This window comes from Motacilla alba, chromosome 7 (assembly GCF_015832195.1).
Source record: "Motacilla alba alba isolate MOTALB_02 chromosome 7, Motacilla_alba_V1.0_pri, whole genome shotgun sequence".
Classification (NCBI taxonomy): Eukaryota; Metazoa; Chordata; class Aves; order Passeriformes; family Motacillidae; genus Motacilla; species Motacilla alba.
The window spans coordinates 14157060-14177019 of NC_052022.1; the positions used below are offsets into that span (position 1 = coordinate 14157060).

At 45.2% G+C, this 19960-nt stretch overlaps 1 protein-coding gene across 28 annotated transcripts in view; it reads right to left on the reverse strand.

Moving 5' to 3' along the window:
• Positions 1 to 19960, reverse strand: part of BIN1 (bridging integrator 1) — an 89544-nt gene that overhangs the window by 33319 nt on the left and 36265 nt on the right. For 17 of the 28 annotated variants that reach the window (XM_038141862.1, XM_038141873.1, XM_038141860.1 and 14 more), the window contains exons 3-8: positions 15492 to 15546; positions 14964 to 15058; positions 13051 to 13146; positions 9060 to 9167; positions 6307 to 6399; positions 1106 to 1191 (exon numbers count right to left, since the gene is read on the reverse strand). In XM_038141862.1, the coding sequence (XP_037997790.1) occupies positions 1106 to 1191; positions 6307 to 6399; positions 9060 to 9167; positions 13051 to 13146; positions 14964 to 15058; positions 15492 to 15546 (533 nt within the window). The remainder of the gene's footprint in view (positions 1 to 1105; positions 1192 to 6306; positions 6400 to 9059; positions 9168 to 13050; positions 13147 to 14963; positions 15059 to 15491; positions 15547 to 19960) is intronic. The other 11 variants (XM_038141866.1, XM_038141872.1, XM_038141867.1 and 8 more) reach the window with 1 other exon arrangement.

A 19960-nucleotide genomic window follows, 5' to 3' on the forward strand; every position in this document is an offset into this window, starting at 1 on the left:
GGGCGAGGGAGGTATAGGGTGGGGAGGAAAAAAAGAAATAAAAAATACAAAAGAAGGTTAAAAAAAAAAAGCACCAGCAGTAGGAAGATGGGAAGAAAAAAGGATAAAGGCTGCGATGCAAACAGTGCTGGGAGAGCTGGGGGAATTAGCAGAGGGACAGATATTAATTCATCCAGAAGTCCCTTAGCACCAGGGAATCAAAAAAAGCATGAACTGTTTGCTTCAGGGGCAGAAAGAGTAAGAAAGGAAAGGATAGCACAGAGAGCAACAGGGAAGCAGAAGGATCAGCTGGAAAGCAGGAGCCTGTGAAAAACCTGTGGCACTTTGAAATGCCAGCAGCTGCCTGTCACCAGCCTGCCAGCTGCCAACAGAGAGTGCTCTACCAGCACCCAGCCGAAGGAGCAACAGCAGGAGGGAGAGGAGAGGCTGTCCAAGGCCAGCAGCATCAGGGCTCTGCACAGGGAACCACCCAGATGGCTCTGTCCCTCCCAGCTCCTTCCCCAGCCACACCTGCAGGCTGCTGTGAGCAAGGAGTCCTGACTCAGGCTGGTGGAAGGGGAGTGAAGGCAGACATCAGCACTTTGCTTTCCCACCCTGCTGCTGCCCACTTTCTCAATCCTCACAAAGCAGCCCAGTCAACCTGGACACAACCACTGCATTTAAAAATAAGAAACTGGGACACTGCTAGGAAGTGTTTACCAGTTTTCCACAGTGTCGTCCCCATAAATCAGCTTCTGCTGCCCTACAAGTTAAATGCTGGTCTTTGTTTCACCTCCCTTTTCATCACCACAACCACTGGTATGGCAAACCCATGGTCTCTCAAGTCTTTCAAGAAAGTTGAGCAGAGCTGGTAGGGCAAAGAGATTAAGCAGACAAAGCAGAGAAATAGTTTCTCTTTGTGGTAACATCGTGTTTTTCAGGAAAATCATGAAGTAAAGCACAAGAGTGAACCTGTGGCTGGGGGGAATCCTAGGACAGACAGAGATGATCCAGAAAAAAAAAAAAAAAAGAGCAGACACCCAGTCTAGGCAAAGAAGAACTGTGATCCAAGAGCTGGCTATTCATTTCCTTCCAACCAGCCCTTGGGAAAATTTCCAGCACTCACCTATTCCATAGTGAAGGCAGTTCCTCCTGCAGATCAACATTCATCTCTTCAAACACCTTCTGAGCCTTTACCAACTCTTCTTCAGCCTTAGCAACAGAGAAGGGAGATTGTCAGCTCCAGCACAGACAAGTACCCTGCAGGGCTGGAACACCTGAGACTCTTCTGACTTCTTTGAGAGACCAGGCAAAATTCTGCCATGAGGTAACCAGCATCCCAAATGAGTCTCCCAGGAACCAGGGTTGCACCATAGGTGACCCTTTAGGTTGAATGTGTTCCCCTCAGTTTTTCTCAGTGGATTTATACACTCAGCAAGAATTCAAACAACCACTAATGTGTTTTAAGTTCTTTAAATTTCCCTGACTTCAAAAACTGAGAGAAGTTGGTCAGGCAGTTCAGCCCCCAGCTTGGATACACATGAAGGTAATAGGAACCTCTGTCCCTTGCCAGATCTCAGAAAGAGCTGAAATCCATCCTAAATGGCATTAGAGAAGAATCCTCCCTCATGGGGACTCTCTGCTGAGATAAGGTCATGCCAAAGCCCCATCTCCTATGAGGAAGAGAGGAGATCTGCATCCTTGGCTGATCCAGCTCTCCCACAAAGCTGCCTGGACAAGCAAGGAAGGGTATGCAAAGCATGAGTTGTGCCAGAGGGAGGCCAGGCTGCAGGGCTTCAGCAGCACATCTTGGTCTCAGTGGTCTCACACAAGCGCAATCCCTGGCTGGCTGTCAGCCCCAACTCCAGAAGGGATCTCCATCTCTTTAAATGAGAGTTCAAATTTGATTGGGTCATTGGACCTAGACGCTCAGAAATCCCAACACTGATGGAGAATTCTGTCAGGTTTCACCAACAAAAAGGATGCTCCTGGTTTCTGTTGCTGACAGCAGATACCAGCAACAAGCACATGCCCTTTCCTTCATCTGTCCTAGGTCACCACTTTCTCTTTTCAGTGCCCTGACTTAAAGTTCTCTAATTAACATGTTTCTATCCTGTAATCTACAGCAGCACAGCATTCTGCTGTGCAGTGGGATGTAGAATGGAAAAAAACCCTGCATGAGCAATTTGGAAGGTCAGCACATGTGCCTATACATGTGAAAACAGCAGGAATTTCACAACACCACAGGCCTCTACAAAGAGCTCAAAAGCTACAGAAGCTAGATCTCCCTACCAGCCTGCAGTCATATTCCTACACCTTCTCTGAAATCAAATTTTATCTTCTTTGTGTCAGCTTAATTAAAGAAATCCAGCTTACTGCTCCTTAGCGACCCTTATATACAGCAACAGGAATGATGTGAGAAAGGGCTTAAAAATATTTGGCAGTTCTGAATCTTGTTCCTCACAGGAATCACTCTCCATTATATAGGGGAGGATCCCTTCACTCTCCATTTCTCTCCCGACTCAAGAGCAAACCACGGAGCTCCCACTTTCCAGCTAGCTTCACCTGTCAATGGGTTGCTCATTGCTGCCAGAGGCAAGGCTAAGGCTCTGTACTCAAGACCAGGGGAAATGATTCCCCCATAAAAAGACACATCTGGGAGGTTTTCAGAAATTAAGACCTGGTGAGGAACAGGCAAGGGGAGAAGGGGTCATGATGCTTCCACCCAGAAACCCCTGTTTCGCTGCTACACTCACTGAAAAACTCAACATTTCAAGAGGGTTTGCACACAACAAACAAAAAGTCTAAACAGAGACACAGTTTATGCTGAATGAGAGACAATGATCACAAATACTCATTCTACCTTAAAACACCTTTATGAATGAATTTTTCTAATGCAACCATTTTAAAGGGAGTAAAAAATAATAAAAAAAACCAACAAGTCCACCCTCTGGCTTTATCTTATTCCAACTTCCAAACTATACAGGAACCAGAATCAACCCAGGAAATGTGAAAGCTAGGAGATGAAGCATCATTGAATGATGTTAGTTTTTCAGATGTGGTGAATATCATTAACATTCTTTCCCTCTCTCATTTACTTGTTTATAAGGTCAAAGAACCTAGAAAGCAATGTGTGAATATTGTGACATCCCGAAGCAAAGGCAAAGCCAATAACAGGCAACGTTCACTCTAAAGCAGTTGTAGGAATCAGGGATCCATCCAGCAGGGCCTGTGGCTCAGCTAGTGCTCTCATCCCCAGGTAGAGCATTGAAATAATTCTTCAGTCCTTAGTCTGCCCAGGGATCTTCTCACCAGTGGGATTTATTTTGTTTGGAAGCCGGAATGCTGGCACTTGATAGCCCTGACTGCTTCCAGCTGGAGCCAAAGCCAGATGTCAGCCTGGTCACAAGCCCTCCTAGAGAAAAAGCCAGCCCAGGGAGTGAGGTGGGGACAGGCAGAGACAGGTTCCAGGACAGGGCCCACTGCCACATCTGTGCACTTTCTGTTTCAGCTGCCATCCTTGCCATCCTGAAGGGAAACCGAGGCAGAAGGACTTGATGCTCACACCCTTGAAATAGCATCTCAGAAAAATCTTTCTTTCCTCTCCCTGCTTGAAAGGGGGAAAGGTTTGAGCAGGAGATGGACAACAAATACCTTCCTGACCTTCCACCTAGCCAAAGCTCGGAGTGCCAAGCACAACCAGTTCAGTTGTGGCAGGGAACAATTTTTCCACCATTTCTGCTACTACCACTCATCCCAGCCCTCCTGAGTGTTTGGTTATGTCCAGTCTGGTGCTTTCAGGCAGTCTGGTAGCATTTCACTTCAAAGACTATACTATGAACGGTGGTAATTAGGCACTGCTCAGTAAATAGTTCAGATATCCAAGAGGCAGGGATAAGGAAAAGAGCAGGAAGACTCCCTCCAGGCCCAAGCCCCATCAGCCCCAACCAGACCTGCCTCTCAGGACTCAACTTGCTCACCTTTCCCTACAGACAGAGTTCTCTTATCACTGCAGCACCAAGGATGTTGCTTTTTAGTCTGCATTAAGCATGTCAGCAGAGCTTAGTCAAAAGGCAAGAATGTGCTGTTCTAAGCCATTTTCCTCTTTGTTTCAAAAAGCACAGTCACTGACATTTTTAACTGGGAGTGTGCAACAGCAACTCCCACAGCAGACTTCGCAAAAAATCCCCACTGTGTTGTTTTTGTTTTTATCTGCTAAAGGCCTAAAGAGCCAGAAGTTTGCACACTGGAGGGAAGGACTTCGCTTTACAGTAGAAATCAGATCTCACTGACCCCATTTTTGCATGGAGGCTGTAAAAGTACCAGGCAAGAAGAGACAGCAACACAGCTGCTGGTAAAAGGACACTTTTTCTAGGCTTAACATTCTGAAGCTTCTCAATAAACCCAGCGTCATCAGCCCTCCTGGTTTTATCAAGAGGTTAATGAGATTTAGGGCTGTCATTAACACCTTCAGTCTTGAAATCACACAAATGCAGAAACTGAAGCCTTTTTTTACCTACCTACTAATGTTTGTGAAGGCAAATTGGAAAACCTAAAGGTTCAGAATACAACTAATGTTCTTTGTTAAGAGGTTTTTCTTGGTTAGTATCCAACCAAAAGTAAAATTCAAATAAAGAAAAAAGCAAAGAAAAAAAATCCAAATACTTACACAAATAGAAACAAAAAATTAGGACCAGCAATAGCATTACTTAGCAGAGGAATAAAAGGGAGTGTTTTGAAAATATCTGTGGTCACTGAGTATATTAATGCCATGTACTGGGAGATTAACACCCCCGCACCGCAGTGGGTGGAAAGATTACACAGTCCCTTGCACATGCTGTCGGGCAAAGTGACCCAGTACAGTGACTCTTGGTAGCCTAAGATCCACTGGCAATGGATGAGGGGCACTTGTAGGTACTGCCTCTCTGGGCAGTCTGTGTGTGCTGCTATTATAGCAGTCACCACAGCCAAGCCTGAGAAGAGGAAAAGTGCCCAAGAGCTGATAGATTTATATATTTATTTGTGACTTGAGGAACTTCCTATACCTGTTTTCTGGTCCTCCAGAAAAACCACCAGTCAAACAGACCAGTCAAGAACCACAACTGTGCAGGGAGCTCCCAGCTGGGCCAGCAGAGGCACAGGAAAAGCCCCCAGGAGGCTGCCATGTGTCCTTCTCCTTTTAATCAAGAATGAATACATATTTCCTCCCTTTGCTCTGCATCTTAAGCAGGGCTGCTAACAGCTGTTCTTTCCTCAGGCTTTACTGATGTGGTAATGGAGTCTTTTCCCTGATCCAAAGTCATAAAGTGACTGTGAAAAACCCAGGGGCTTCATAAGGTGAGAGGCATTCTCTAAACTGCAATTTATTCCCTGGAAAGGAACGTGAAAACACAGGAGCATTTGAATGAGAACAGATGAGCTCACCAGGAACTTGTGACCAGGTAACTGGTGCTCTCCCAGTCTGGGTAAGGATTTATTATGCCTTGCTCATTGAAAGCATTTTCTTCTCACTGACTGCCTTCTGACAATTCCCTCTTATCCCTTAAGGTGTTCCAACTGAAACACTGATCGAGATTTCATCAGAAAGTCACACTTCTATCCAAGTGGGATGGAAATTTTTATTCCCTGCAGTTCCTCTGAGGAACGCTCATGTCTCTCAAGATGCTACAACCTAAGTTCTGCCAGATGACACCACCTTGATCTCAGCCTGTTCAAATATGTCACACAGGGTACAAATTGCCTGATCTGGACCCATCTCCTCTCCTGTGCAGATCGAAATTGTATCTAAAAATGGCGCTTTTAAACCACAACAGCCAGGACAGTGCTCATTTGGGAATATCACAGGAGAATGTTGCAAGCTAACTCAGCAGCCCACAGAAATCACAATGTTATTTTTTTGTGGCTTTACTCAATGACATGAATCCATAGGCCAATTTTTCAGCGTTTCCTTTTTTTTCTTTTTTGAAACAGCAACAATAAAAACTGACTGCTTCTCTTAGAGCAAAATGGAAACAGTAATTGGAGGAACTGTGCACTACATCACCCTCTGCCTCAGAGTTATTCCACAGCCTTTCTTCATCCACATTTCATCTCCAGGGGAGAAAAAACCCGTCCAGTATTAACACACCTGTGATTAGAAATCAGTCAGGCAGGCACAGATTCATTCACTGGTCAGCAACTTCCACGTGCCCACTGTGGCTAAGAAGCATCAAGGACACACTTATCAGAGAGGACTAGAGTGAACGTTGCCTGGAGATTATTTGCAGGGTACAATCTAGAGCCCAAAATAGCACATGCAGGGTTAGAGCCAGGTAGATCAGCAGTCACCTGATTTCGGAGCAGATTAGTTTGTGCAACGAGGTGAGCTTGTAGCTTCCCTTGACACCACTGAGGCGCAGCTTTCTCAAGCAGCGAAACAGGCTGGGGGAGGGAGCATGTTTGAGTGGGAAAAAAAAGAAAAACAAATAAACAGAGAACAAGAGAGACACAAACATACATCTTTTAGGATAAAAAAATTAAAATCACAACAGAGAGTGTATTTAGAGGCTGGGCCAAACCAGTATCACCAAGGCGAGAGAAAAAAAAACAAACATCCCAGGACTGATCAGTTATGAATCCTTTGAAGCATGCCAAGTTTAGCAGTAATTAATGTTCCCATGTGGGCTGGATACTGCAGACCAGCCAGGCAGCTGTAAGAGCAACAGATACAGTCGTTAGTGACCTAGCACACAGACAACCCTACTCCAAGGCATGGCTGTGAAGTTGGAGCTCCTTAAAGAGAGGTCAGGATTAATTAACCATCATAATTATTTGCATGCAACAGCTGAAAGTCCACAGTGATTTATTTTAATAGCAGGATGTAAGTTTAGCAATAAGTGGCAGGGGTCCTGGGTGGGAAAAGAACATCCATATATTAGGGAAGAATAAAAGAGACCATGTAGTGCCAAAAAGTTTTGGCACTGCTGTTTCTGTTAGTATACCATGAAACGTTAATCAAGTCAGTTCCCACTTGTATCCTGTGTCAGAAACATGATTTCTCTCTCCTAGGGGTCTGCCATCACATTCCACAGTAATTTACACTGGGAACAACCCTACATCAAAGGTCACAGGAGTGAATCTCCAAGCACAAAAACAGAAAGGTGAACTACCTCCAGCAGCTGAGTGCACACTGAGCCCTGGCTACTGCCCACAGCCCTGCAGAGCTGCGTGAGTGCAAATGCCAGATCCCAGGCTGGGCAGTGAGAACTGCCCCCTTGGGAAGGCCATACATACATAACTCCCTGGGACTTGCTGCTCCCATCTTTGCAGGATCAGGACAGTGCAATGTGTCACCTATTATCCTGCGCATGAGCTTATGGCCTAAATTCCAGAGTGTGGAAAGATCCCCTCCAGTGCACAAGGAGAGTTTGATCAGGTACTGAGAGACTCTTTCACAGGCTAAATCAGGAATAGAGCACCAACTCCTAACTCTCAATATTTCACTCTTAAAACTTTTTCCATACCTGTTGTATCATCTTAACTGAAGATTTGGGGCAACAGTGAGTGCAGCAGTGATAAAGGCAGCCAACCTCTGCTACAGAGCACCAGGTACCAACCTGACTAGATAAATTCCTACAAAACCATTTGGCTTTATCTTATACTGCAGCAAAGATCCCACTGGCACACACCAATAAAATAACATGCCCCAGGGAAATTCTGCTCCTACCCCAAACACAATGAATTACTGCTTTGAACTGAAGGCACAACCAGCTGGGCCTCATGCCTTGCATACAGAATCAAGACTTGCTTTGCTGCACAAGTGATGCAATGACATTTGGGCCATCAATCTCTTTCCCCTTTTGTCTGTCAAAGTTAATCACAGTGCATGCAGTGCACTGTACATGACTGATAACTTGCAGCTTAACAATAAAAGTACTGTGGCCACTAAATGCATATCTTTTGCTCAGGATAGGGACATATCTTAATTTCTTCTAGGCAGGAAAAACACCAGCATCTTTTACATAGCTCATATTCCCCCCTACCAGAAATAACCCTAAGCAAAAGATGAAACTCTTGTCAGGCTGGTTAAAACATACAGATCCAGGGTCTTTCTTTCCTGTACTGCCTCTACCCTGAACAGTCACAATTTACCACGGCCCACACTGAAGAGAGTAAAAGATGTCTCCCCAGCCCTGGACTATTCTGTTGTTTCAAGAAGTGCCCTGTGAAGGGAAGCACAAGGGTTCAAATACACTTAGGGTACAAGAGGAATCCATAGCTCTTTTTAGGGACAGTATTCAATCCATGCACCTACTCTAAAACAAAATCAGCACTACTACGTTTCTTCTGCTACATTAAAAATGTAAACTTTATTTTTAATTAAAATAAATCTCATTAAAAATAAAATCATTCACTTGACTATTGGGCAAGCCCTGGATCAAGCTATTCAGAGGCAGGAAAGAAACTTGACAAGAAAAAGCTCTTATTTTTCTGCTTTCAGCCATATTTATTATCCAGTAATTGTGACCAACAGACAATAGAATACATTTATCAAGTATGCATAGAGTGCATTTCTGTCAATGTACTTATAATTCACACTCCTAAGGGTGTCTCCCCTAGGATACCAGAGGGCTTCACAAACACAACCAACTTCAATTAACACTGAAACATTCTTACCACTGCTCTAGAATGGGGAGAAAGTCCCAAGAAGCAGACAAAGTAACATTTTTCTGGAGCACTGCAATATTTTGCTTCCCTGAGGGGCACACAGGCTTTTCTGCCAGAGGTTACTGGTCCTGTGCATATTATGAAACCATGCCCAAGCATTTGGCCACCAAGACATGCAGACTGATGATGGTGGGTCTGAGCCAACCCAACAGAGGCCATCCTGCCTTCCAGGAAAACTAAACAAATGAGAAGGAAATCCCTAGCAAGACCTCACCAGTTTACAATACCTCAATGATCTTAAAGGTCCTTTCCAAAATGAATGAATTCTATGAAAACACAATGAAGAGGTACAGGTGAACTTAAAAGCAGCTCAGTCGGCAAATGCAGACCTCCCAAAAAGAAAGGAAGGCTGCATATCCTCCTGATTCCTTTACCTTTGCAATTTTGGTTTCATCCTTCTTCTTTGCAGTTTGCAGGGCTTCAAAGTGGTGCCTGGCGCTGTCGTAATCCACAAGCTTCCTTCCCCGCTTTGCGATACGAGACTAGAAAGATGGAGAAAAGAGTCACACCAATCTTCCCCAGCAGCCAAAACTGCAAAGCCTCCCAGGAAAAAAATCCTTCCAACTTCCAGAACATCCCACACTCTGCCCACACAAGGACTCTCCCTGAATCCTCCACACAGGAGGAGGCCCTGGAGCCACCTGTGGCAAGCACCGTTTCAGAGGGAGCACCTCAGGAGGAGAGGAGAGAGGAGCCATCAAGGGAAGGGGAAGGAATCCAGCCAACAGGTCCCATCTCTGGGTGACATGTGTGTTTTCAGAACTTTAGCTCCACTGCTTCCTAAGCCCCACAATGTGCCTGCATCCTACATCGTTCATTATTTTCAGGGCTTCCTGAGGGCTGCTTCCAGTCTCTAAACAGCTCACTAGTTTGTGTGGAAGCCTGAGAGATTAAGCTCATCAAAAGAAGGCATTTCTGCTGCCAACACAGCAAAAGCACACATCCACGTGCTCAGGATATGCCATGGACAGCCTTTTGGAGCCTGTGACAGAAGCTGCAGACAGTAGTGACTGCCAAAAGCAGAGGTCTGCTGTCACCAGCATTTAGGCAAGGGAAGTGCAAGGGAAAACCTGTAGCACTGGGTCACCAACACACAACACTGAAGCCAAAACAAACGCAACGAGGGAGCTGGCTGTGTACCAGACTTAGATTCAGGAATGGAGTCCTGACAAATCCATGGCTGAGAATCCAGGACAGACAGTCAAGGCCTGTGGCCTGATCCTGTGCTACCCATCCCGAACTGAGGACCCTAAGGCTCTCTCTCTCAGCAGAGTTGCACTTTATTGAGGCTCTGGCCCACTGGGTTTCCCTGTTTTAGGAACTATCCATCCCCTCAGCCTCCTGCCTCCCACACTGTCTGCAAACACCCCAGACTATCTGGGTTGGAGCACACACCTTCCCAGCCTTATCATAACACTTCCCCCTAGATCAGAGAGCCTGGACCAGCGTCAGTAATCAGCAGCCCAGAGACAGGCTGGATAACAGAGTGAAAAGGCATGGCAAAGAGCCAGGAGGATTTCTAATTAACCACAAAACCCAGGGACATAGTGCAGAACAAGGAATCTGCACTGGGATTTACTTGCAAAAGCAGAATCCCCTTCTCTCCTGCCTTGGCAAGGAGCTGTGGTTTTCTCTCCCCAGGCTCCTGCAGAACTGCACTCAGGGCAGATCTCTGCCAGAGCAGCTGGAGCAGCTCACACATCTCCCACACAGGCTCCCCTGCTCCTCCAGCAAACTCTGCTGCAGCTCCTGGTGAGTCACAGCAGATCTGCAGGATCTCAGCCACATGCACACCCAAACTCTCCCCTAAATGCTCAGCTCACTCCAAGAGAAGAGTCACAAAGAAGCAGAGCCACCCCACAGCCGAGGTCACTAGAAGACACCTCCCAAACACCACACTGCCAGCCTGGAGACAAGGTACTGGAGGGGGCTTCCAGCTGCACAGCAACCTGAGATACAAGTTAATGCATCTTACAAACACAGCCCCATCTGGAATTTAAGAGATACCACGTTGCCCCCAGGTCGGCCTGGTAGAGACAGCTGGAGTTTTCCCCACCTCTGACATGGCCACACAGCCACTTCAGGTTTTCGGGCTACCCCACCAGGAAGTTTGATTCAATGTCACCCATCTTCCAAACAAAGTCACTCCTCCATGTTTATGCAGCTCCCAAAATCCTAACACCCACCTCCCATGTTTCTGCTGGAGTACAGGGAAGTGCTGCAAGGTACAGATACACAGGGTGTGAGCCCTCCTGGAGTAACCACTGAGCACACCACTGCTGCTGACGGCACTAACAGGACTTTCAGGAAGGCTCAGGGCTCCCTTGTATGACTCCAGGACAGCTGCAGGGACCCACCATCACCCAAATGTAAGAGCTGAACTCCAACAGACTTCACTACTTTGCAACAAATCCATCTTAATTTGAGACTCCTTAAAAAAAAAATCCAAAAAAAACCAACCAAACAAACTCAAGCTATCACAAAAAAACTTCTGCCCTCCACACTCTTTTTACTGATTATTGGTTTTACAGCTAGTAGAGCACCAGTTTTAGTGCTAGTCAGAAAATCCCCAATTCCACAGCTATTCAGAACTTGGGCTGTAGTTTATCTTCTCTGGCCTCACTGCAGAGATCTGTACTCCTATTCCATATTGTGCAAAACCAACAAAAAACTCACTCAGAAATATTAAAGATTATGCAAGAAGAGTCCTACTCCAAGAAGGACAGACAATGACATGCAAAGAAAACTTAAAGTACTTTTTTAAGTTAAAGAAGATGGAGAGGCCTTGTTCAGGGGTGAACATCCAACATTGGATAAGTTATTTTCTTTAACACACAAAAATTCCTTACTAAAGGCATGCTCCGTTTTCACATTCCTGCTGTGGATCCCTTTTCAAGTCCAAAAAATCCAAGGGAATTTTTACAGCCCCTCAAGTAAAGATGGATTGAGATCATGTTAGAATGTAACAAAAAAATAACACATCCATGATCTAACTCATCACACATTTCAATTACAAGGCTATTAACAAAAACAGGCCTTTTCACAAGGAAATGAAAATCCTCTTCTCTCCATAAATCAACTGATATTACCAGAGTAATGCCAGAATTCCAGGAAAAGCAGAAAATTTCATTTTGTGGAAAACAAAAACCAGAAAACTAATATCACAACAACAAAAACCAACTCAAGTATTCTGTAAATTACATAAGACTGGAGCTTTTTTTTTTTTTGCCTGCAAATCTCAAGAACTCTAACTCCTTATGTGAGGCCTAGCTATACTTCTGTACAGGCATAGCAATGTTCAACAACTGGTAAAATGTGATTTGGACCAAAGCAGTGCCAAAGTCTGAGTCTACAGCAAGCCCAAAGTAAGGAAGGCATCCTGCTGAGTAGGCAGCACAGGTTGCACTTCTGACTGAGGCCCATGGCATCACACCCCAGAGAGATCAGCCCTGCAGCCTGCAGTGGGTGGAAAGCCACAGCCCTTCCCCACTCCACACTTCCAGGGGCAGAAGAGGATGGAAAAATGAAGCAAAACCAGTGAGTCCCGGGAGACAAGGACACTGCTGTTCAGGGCTCATTTGACAGGCCTGTGACCTGCCCCCATCTGATTCAGCACGATCCTGCTGAAGCAATAAATATTGACAAAGGTTTTAAGAGACATGTGCTGGGGAAAGGACTGCTTTCACTGGAAAGTAGCCAAGCTGATACTTCCCATATGGTGATATCATTACTAGTGCTTCCATATGGTGAAGACATTTCCTGCGTAACCTCAAAATGAATAGAGAGGAGATAACTGTGGGGGAAGGGAAGGTCACAGGCCAGCATTCAAACCCCGGTCCCTGGATACAATCTCTCCCAAAAAAAGACACCCATTCAGCATTATCCCTTCCATGAAAAAAGCTGGGTACAACACAGCAGGACTTCAAGGACTCACAGAAATCTGCCTTCCACACCAGCCTCTACTCATAAAGTACATTTGCCACTAACTGCTTCCTCAGTGTTTCCTACTTACAAGGAAGTTATAAGACAAAAGGACCAAAAAGAGATTGAGACCTTCTGAGCTATTGCTGACATTGCCCCCCTGCACTCTAATGCAATAGGGAATTTCATGCATCCTCCTGTTTCATACTTATATTTTCTCTTCAGCATCTTTCCCCCGGATTATTCACTCTTGTTTTAAGCCCAAAATTAGAACAAGACATTTTCAATTAACCCAGAGCTGCAGAGATCTTGGCTGCTTTCAAAGAAGACCTTGGAGAAGCACAGCACACATTCTCCTGAAGCAGATGGGGATCTAAGAAATCGATCTTCAGAGCTTTTATCTGCTGTGACTCTCTAGATCAAATAGTTCAAAGAGAATCTTACTTTAATATCTGGAAATTGGCCAAGGTATGTATCCATGGTGAGAAGTGCTTGATCCACCAGCTTCTGATGGAAATCCGTCCATAGGAGATCATTATTCTGAAAAACAAAAGTCATGAGTTAACTATTAAGAACACAGGGCTCCACGTTTCTGTTTTTCTATGCGAGTGCTACAGCCAACAATCTTGGGCATTCAGAGGTCTCAAGAAACGGTAAATTCTTTGCAAAACTAATGATAACAGATCTTGGCAGAAATGAGAAAGCCTGATGCTGCTAATTCTGGTGACTTCTCCAAGGACAAAATGCCTTTGAAGCCTTATCTCTCCCCTGCAATGTTAAACTCAAGTCTCTACAATGGAAGGTGATTGTCAGGCTAGTTTTGCCTCCTTCTCCCAGCAGCTACAAAAAAGGGACACCTGATACCACAAGGCACTATTTTCCGGTTTTCATTACAATACAGCTTCCCAAAGAATTATGAACAACAGAAAGCTACACTAGCAGTCATCAGCCCTCACACCACCTGCCTCCACAGCCCAATGGAAGACAAAGCATGTACCATGAGCTGTGCCCACTTTATCCTTGACCTTAGCTCAGGCACAGTAATTTCCTATTAACACCTTGGATTAGGTGAAAATTACCCTTCTCTCCTGTTTTTCCGATGGAACAAAGGGTTTTGGCTAAAACGTTCAGGAAAAATTCCCACTTAATGCTTTTTATTTGGCAGGAATAACTCTTCTCTTTCACCTGTCTTTTCACGGGCAAAATATAAGGAATTAAAGGGGAAGGTGGAAAGCTGGAAATATTCTTGCAGACCAAAGGGTAGCTACACAGTTAGTTCTCAGGATTCATGCCCCCTTTGATCTCTCTGGCTCAAATTTTCTGAAGGGTCAATCTCTCAGGAGGCACCACAGTGGCTCAGGAAAAAAACAAGGCCAACAGAGACTGTGAAGTCAAACCAGCTGAAATACAACTCCAGTATTTACTGCAACAGCACTTCCTAATGCAAAGTTTCCATGTTAATGAAAAAATTGACTTGGAAATGTTCAGATTTTGTTTGAATTATCTGCTTTGAAGTTATTATTTCTTGGGCAAGATACAGATGTTATTTCAGGTGAGATTTTCTGAAGGGGAAAGAAGGAGAAGGAAAGAATCATCCTCCTGCTCTCCTGTCTATTCCTTCACCACTTCTCCAATGGCACAGACAGCTGCAGATAAGCCCAGTCCTGCAGCCTCATGGCAAATGAATCCAGAGAGCTGAACTGCCACAGCTGCTGCTCAGCAGAACAGCTGAGCAAGAGAGCAGAGGGTGCTGCCTCCAGCTGGACCCACCCCAGGCACAGGCCAAGGGGATCCACACTGCCAAATGACAGGCTGTGCCCTGAGCTCCACAGAAAATACCTGGGCAAGCTGCACAGGCATCACATCGCCAAGGGATGACAACACCAGCAGAGTGGGGTGGGTGACACATGGCTCAGCCAAACAAGGGAGCAACTGGAACAAGGCAGCTGCTGGTACTGCCATGAGGGGTTGTGGCAGCTACACAACTGGCTGCTCTGACTGCTTTAGCCATAGTTTTATCTGCCCCTTTCTCTTATACAGAACATAAGCAGTACACCTAGCTGGCCCTACTGAGTTTCTGTTGGAATCCTCTGTCCCCATTTAGCCACTCTGAGGGGAACAAACAGCCTCTGGGCACAAGAGTACAGTTCCATGTAATGCACAAGCATCTGGCATCAATCTCCTACAAAAATACAGGCCACATCCTTCCAGCCTTCCTTTCTTCACAGTGCTGAGTTTGTCTCCAATTCTTCTGCAAAGTCATATGCCTGAAGAAATGTGCACAGACACAGCTTCCAAAGCTCATCTCTGCTGACAGAGCAAGTCTGGACATCCCCACATCCTGGACAAAGTCTTACCTCTGCTATTTTATTTGTGTCATCTCTCCCAGGCCAATCTGGCTCATAAACTTCTTGCAAACACTCTGTCAGCTTCTTGGAGGCCTCGTGCATAGCTAGGAAAGAAGAGGGAACTATTCAGACAAAGAAGAAAAGGTATTCTCACAGTTTAACCCTTACCCTGAGGAACAGGGGCACAGGAGCATTACAACAGAAGCTGAGCTCTTCCTTACTAAATGTCTGACCCTTGACGACAGAGATGGAAGATAACCAGAGGGAGAAAGGAACCAAGAGTGCAGCTGCATCAAGCCCTTTGCGTTCATCCTCCCCTAGAAGAACATGTGAAGGTCCATCTGCTAAGACACCACCACATGTTTGGCATCAAAGCACAACCCCATCCCCAGCTGGTCCCAAAGGATTCTGAAAGATTCCCCCGCTGACAAAGCTGCAACTCATGCCTGGGGAAACACCAGGGAGGGGAAGGCTGCAGAAACCTCACTGGGAGGTAAGCACTAGAGGGGAACCAACTTCTGCTCGTGCAGACCTTACCTTTGACAGAAGCCAAGTAAGTTCGGAGGTCCTTCTGCAGCCTCGTGCCTTCAGACTGCGAACGTAAGGAGATCATCAGTTATTCTCTCAGCTAAGGAGAGTAAGAAGCACTCAAGCATTTCTAATTAAACTAGTCTTGCAGACAGGCAAGACACCAGTCCTATGACCACATGAAACTTCAAGCTATCACATTTTTTGTATTTTTTTGCTCTGTGTTCTAGGAACTTCTAGGACTTTTGCAGCAAATGTAATCTTAACTCCTCTCCTCTCCTCTTGTACTCTCTTTGGGTCAGTTCCCAATGCTTCCCCAGACCAGGAGACTTTGTTTGTAAAACTGGCCAGCTCTTTCTGATCCCTCATTTCCTTTACTGATGGCAGAAGGAAAAGAACAATTGTGAACTCATCCAGAACTTTCGAGGCATGGAAAACAATTTGGGCCATGCTGCTGGAAGCAGATGGATTTCTCACAAAGCTATGCTATCACTGCCACTTCAACAGCTGGGCAGATTTAGCCTCTGCTTAGAGAGCACAGCTGCACTGGGAGCACAAAGGATCTCAGCATGAGCTCAGTTGAGACAAGAGGTGCCTGAGTGGTGGGGACAGCTGATGGGAAACATCTGCTTTTGAAGTCGGTAGCTCTGAGGCAGCTGTTGAAGATGTCCTGTGAGCTCCCTGTCTCTGGAGTTGGCTTCAGCTGTCAAAATTCATTATGCTGGGGTGCCCCCTCAATGGGGCACAAACTGGGAAGGAGGAAGAATGACAGCAGGCTGTGAGGTGCAGCGGTCTCTTTTCTGCATTCTTGTTTTGCAAAAGATATGCAAAATCCTGTCAATGGATACATTATCATCCTGCAGCTGTACCATTTTTAAGAATAACTAAATTATAACTAAATTTCAACTCACAATTTGGAGGTTATCAAAAACTGTCAGCAGGGAAGGTCCTCTGTAGAACTTGCCCACTACACACTTGGGCACTGCAATGTCTGGAGCAGTTATATTCAAAACTATAGCATCTAAAATCAGAAGCCACTTCTACATTTGTGTCAAAAGAGTCAAAATGGAATCAGAAAAAAAAATCCAATGCCCAGTTATCAGAGTTGAAGGGTGTGCAGAGGGAAGCTACACAGGTATGGCTCAATATGAAGATGTTCAAACACACAAGTGCCATCTCATTTGAGCAGATATTGTCATACTTGCAATCACAGTGCAATTCAAGCCCATCGGCCTACAGCACAACAAGGTATAACATGAAGGACAGATGGATATTTAAAAATAAAAGTTCTATGCTTGGAAGGCTGGAAGACCTCTTTCTCCTCCCAAAGACCTAATGAACCACCTATTACTTACAGCTCTGTGAAACAAAACCACAAAAAAGTGGTTTTATATCTTTCTGTGCTTTCTTATCTTGAAACCAAGCCCTAGCTAAGTATGTGATTTTCTGTAGAGCTGCTTCTTGGTAGTAGACAGGTTTCCTAAAACCGTTTTAGCCCGTTCCTAAAAAGGAATTATTCCATCCTAATATTAGACTGTAACCCCTTTACATAACCTCTCTGGTTTTGCAGTTCTAGTGAGAAGGATTTTATTACCAGTAGGGATGTTTGACATCTGAGGGGGCAGGAGGTAATGTCCTGTCCCAGATTAGATTAATGCAGGGCTGGAAGAGCAGACTGTAATTACAGGGAGGGGAAGCACTGAAACAACAGCTCCAGGTAAGCCCCCACTCAGTAAAACTTTAGAACTGCCAAGACAGAGCATGAACTACTGGTGGGAAGCTCCAGCCTGGGGTACCACAGGGAGGCTGTTAAGCTTGTTTTGCCACATAGGGCTGAAATGGAAACTGCTGGGTGTGAAAGGTTCTTGTCAGGGAGGAAACCCTCTCTCTGAGCTACTGACAGTAATGGGAACCTACTCTGTGACAGCAAAGGTGCAGTCCCCACTGCCTGCCCTGCAGCAGGGGCTGTGCCCAACACAGTGTGGTGCAGGCAGAGGTAGGTGCAGCCTGTGCCAGCAGCAGCTTTCCTCTTGTGCTCAGTGTGAAAGGCTGTGAACCAGCCCAGAACTTCCACACAAGTGGCAGCTCACGAAGGGTATCAAAACCCAGAGGCTCTGCCAGGCAGAAACACACACAGTGCCAGGTGTAAGAGCTGCCACCAGCATCACACTGTCCCTCCAGTGAGTACTGCAGCACAGGGCAAGAGAAGCCAAAGCCTGGCACACTTCAGGCAGGGGCTGAGCTGCATCTTTACAGAGGACTCTTGCTCCCAGGTCAGCAAGGACAGCATCTAGGACAGATCCTTGTGCCAGCGACTGAACACAAGTGACACTGGGAAAGGGAAAGAGGAGGGAACCTTCAAATGGCCATTTGGGAAGGTTAATAGCCAAAGAATCTCCATGAGGGAGTAATGAGGGGCAGTTCTGCTGCTGGTCAAGCCTTCGGGAGACACAGGCAAGGCCTGCACCTGCATGGCTGTGTCCAGCTCTTTTGCCACAAAGCAAACCCATCTAAGCTAAAAAGTTCATACCATTCAGGGACCTCAGAGTGGTGCTCTTATATAAATAAACCTGATGGGCAGAGAGTTAGGAAGTGCAATGCCTTCCCTTATGTATGCTCAACCAGTATTTGAGAGAACCATAATTACCTTGATTGAAAAGTATTCATTTTTAGACCTGCACTCCATTCCTCAACAGACCACACACACAGAAACATGTATCAAAGTGGTCCAACACAGTCATTAAGAGTCAGCAGAGCCTCTAATCAGCCACTGAACAAGGTCACTGCCTGCTCACACCCTAGCCAGTTCCACAAGAGAGCAGCGCTGTTCTGTCGCCAGCCTGCAGCAAAAGGTCAGCTTTCCTCCAGACTTCCATTCCCCACTGGAACAGACTTAATGAAAGGTCATAGAAATCTCAAAGATAACTGTATTATACACACCTTATACATATAAAAATATAAAGAAGTGTATAAAGTGTATATATGTATATAAAGCAAATTTTTTATTCCCCTAGCCCTCAGCTCTGGATATCCTAAGAATCCAGCTAACTCACCCTCATGGTTTGCCCTGTAAAATAGGCATTGCCTACATCATTTAGTAATAGGGAAACTGAAGGCCTAAGGAAAACCAGCAGATCCCAAGCAGCAAATGCAGAGCAGCCTCTAGCTTCTTTGAATAATTATTTGGGGAATTTAGTTCATGGTCTGCTCCACAAAACGGGAAAAAATTCAGATGTAAGAGATACAAGGTACAGTGCTTCTTTAACAGGCTCCTCACTGCACCACTGGAACTCATGGCTTTGGAAATTGAAAAAGTCATCCTAGAGAGTCACATCTAGAAATCTGTATTTGAGTTTTTTTGTATTTCTCATTTATAAAGGTTATCTCTTAATTGCTTAAAAATTATACCAAAAAAGTCACATCTGGTAATGTCCTGTTGTCAGAAAGCAGTTAAAAAGTATTCTGCTGTGTACAAGAGAGTATCATTGCTGGACATGCTACAGACATGCTGCATGAACTTCTGGAGCAATAGCTACTATTGCTGCCAAGAGAACAAGCATTAGTGTCCAGGAATCTGCAATCAGCTCTGGTTACACGTAAGTCAAAGCCAGACTGAAGGATTTTCATTACATTCAGCTGTGGCAAATCCCTGCTCAGCTGGTTTTGCGACACAACCACATCTGCCGAGTCTCAACAGACATGATGCAGCTGCCACTAACAGCTCTAGAAAAAGGTCCTAAATGTGTCAAGCCACAAAAGAGTAACATTTCTTCCAGTACCACCTGAGCTATGCTGTGGCACACATTTCCTGCCACAAAACAGAAGCAATGCTTCCCCTAACAACAAGAGCCAGCAAAATCCACAAGGTAACTGGTGTTTTCTCTTCTGGGAGGCTGAAGGCTCTAGATAAAAAATAAAACAAAACACACCCAGTTGAAGATTGAAACCCACTGCTGTGGAAGTAGGAGGGTGGGGAAAAATTGCTACACTGTTAAAATATTTCTGTGCCCTAAAATATTGGGGATGAGGCAGACACACAGAAGAATAATGACTCAGGCCTGACAGAGTGATTGTGCAAGTATGGGAGGGAAGTCAGATTTAGGTCTTAGCCATGGAAGGATGTTCCCTTTTCACCATTTGCTTTCTTCGTCTCTTCTGCCCGACACTGTGCTTAGGAAACTGAAACTGCCTTGTTCCATTTTATTTTTTATTTCTAATCTGTTTCCCAACCTATTCCTCATTCAGGGACACAATGTTGCTCTTACATCTCCATTTCCAGCAGAGCAGCAAAAATTACATTACAAAACAGCTGCTAACTGAAGAAAGTTAGACTGAAGAAAGGGTTCTGCTTGAGCTATTTCTTTTTCTGAAACTGGGTGTAGAATAAGTATTATTTTTTCCGATCCCTTCACTCTCGTGACCAGTGACAGGACTGAGGAAACAGGATGAAGCTGAGGAAGGGGAGATTTAGGTTGGGT